A 1,554-nucleotide genomic window follows, 5' to 3' on the forward strand; every position below is an offset into this window, starting at 1 on the left:
ACGTTCTCGTCTGTGCGTGGTGTTTCTCGTTTGCTGCTGCCGCTGCTGTTCGATCAGCAGCAAGTGGGAGAGTGCATGCAGCGCGAGGGTTTGGGGCTTTTGGCGACGGAGGAGCTGCTGGATGCCTTTGCTGCTGTCACGATGCACGAAGCTGCCGTGCAGCAACGCCACATGCAGCAGCAGCAGCAGCAGCAGCAGCTGCAGCAGCAGCTGCAGCAGCAGCAGCAGCAGCAGCAGCAACGTGCCGATGAGGCACCGGACGGGGTTGGGGACTTCTCCTCTATCGGACTCGCCGCAGACGAACTCACTACAAGCAGCGAGCAGCAGCAGCAGCAGCAGCAGCAGCAGCAGCAGCAGCAGCAGGAACAGCAGCAGCAGCAGCAGCAGAGCCTGCAGCCCTGCCTCAACCCCGGGTCTCCCGTGCTGCTGCGCGCAGCCCTGGCGCTTTCAAATGAAATCCGAGCAGCAGAAGCAGCAGCAGCAGCAGCAGCAGCAGCAGATGCAACAGCAGCAGCAGCAGCAGAAGCAGCAGCGACAGCAGCAACAGAACCAGCAGGGAGAGAGTCCGCTCCTGAAGACGGTGCTGCTGCTGCAGCACGATGCTGCGTGGCGCTGCTGCACCACGTAAGCAACAGGTAGCAGCAGCAGCAGCAACAGCAGCAACAGCTGGTTGTTACTGCTGCAAGGACGAGTTCGTCTATACTATGAACTGCAGCGATAGCTGCCAACACTGTTTGCTGCTGTTGCTGTTTGTTGCTGCTGCGGCTGCTGCTGCTGCTGCTGCTGCTGCAGAGCAGCAACAGCAGCAGCAGCAGCTGCAGCAACAGCAGCAAAGCCTAAACTATGTGCACTGTGTCTCTCTTACTATCCCCACTGCGTCGCCCCACTACCCCCCCCCCCTTTATATGAATATCTTGCTACGTATCTAGACAGCAGCAGCAGCAGCAGCAGCAGCAGTAGCAGTAACAGCAGCAGCAGCAGTAGCAGTGAACAGCAGCAGCAGCAGCAGCAGTAGCAGTAACAGCAGCAGCAGCAGCAGCAGTAGCAGTAACAGCAGCAACAGCAGCAGCAGCAGCAGCAGCATACACCCAAAGTACACCGGAACAAATGCACTGCATATATAAAGAAACAGCAGGTTGAGGCACCTGCCTCATAAACAACTCCCACCAGTCGCTCTTGGCTAGCTGTAGCTAGCTGTAGCTAGCTGTAGCTAGCTGCATCTAGCCGTAGCTAGCTGTAGCTAGCTATGGCTAGCTGCAGCTAGCTGGATCTCGCCGTAGCTAGCCGTAGCTAGCTAGCTAGCTGTAGCTAGCTAGCTAGCTGTGGCTAGCTAGCTAGCTGTAGCTAGCTAGCTATCCGTAGCTAGCTAGCGCTGCTCGCGTGGTGAGGACCTGCTGCAGTGCAGTGCAGCAAAGACCACAAAGCTGCAACTGTGTATAAAACAACAACCCCACCAATAAACACCATCGAGGAGACGCCACCGCCTCTGGGGTGTCTGTACATACAGCGTCTCCTTTCTTATAAACCGCCCCCCCTTTTTTTTTTTTTTTTTTT

General features: G+C 56.8%; 1 protein-coding gene across 1 annotated transcript; it reads left to right on the forward strand.

Annotated features, from left to right (window-relative positions):
• Window positions 1-75: 75 nt before the first annotated feature.
• On the forward strand, window positions 76-1,015 carry EMH_0016570 (uncharacterized protein; the record flags this gene model as incomplete). The annotated part of the gene is made up of 2 exons (XM_013500665.1): window positions 76-635; window positions 793-1,015. 2 exons carry the CDS (start codon window positions 76-78, stop codon window positions 1,013-1,015), a joined length of 783 nt encoding a protein of 260 aa, XP_013356119.1.
• Window positions 1,016-1,554: the final 539 nt, after the last annotated feature.

The sequence above is a fragment of the Eimeria mitis genome, genomic scaffold (assembly GCF_000499745.2).
Source record: "Eimeria mitis Houghton genomic scaffold, Emh_scaff571, whole genome shotgun sequence".
Taxonomy (NCBI): Eukaryota; Apicomplexa; class Conoidasida; order Eucoccidiorida; family Eimeriidae; genus Eimeria; species Eimeria mitis.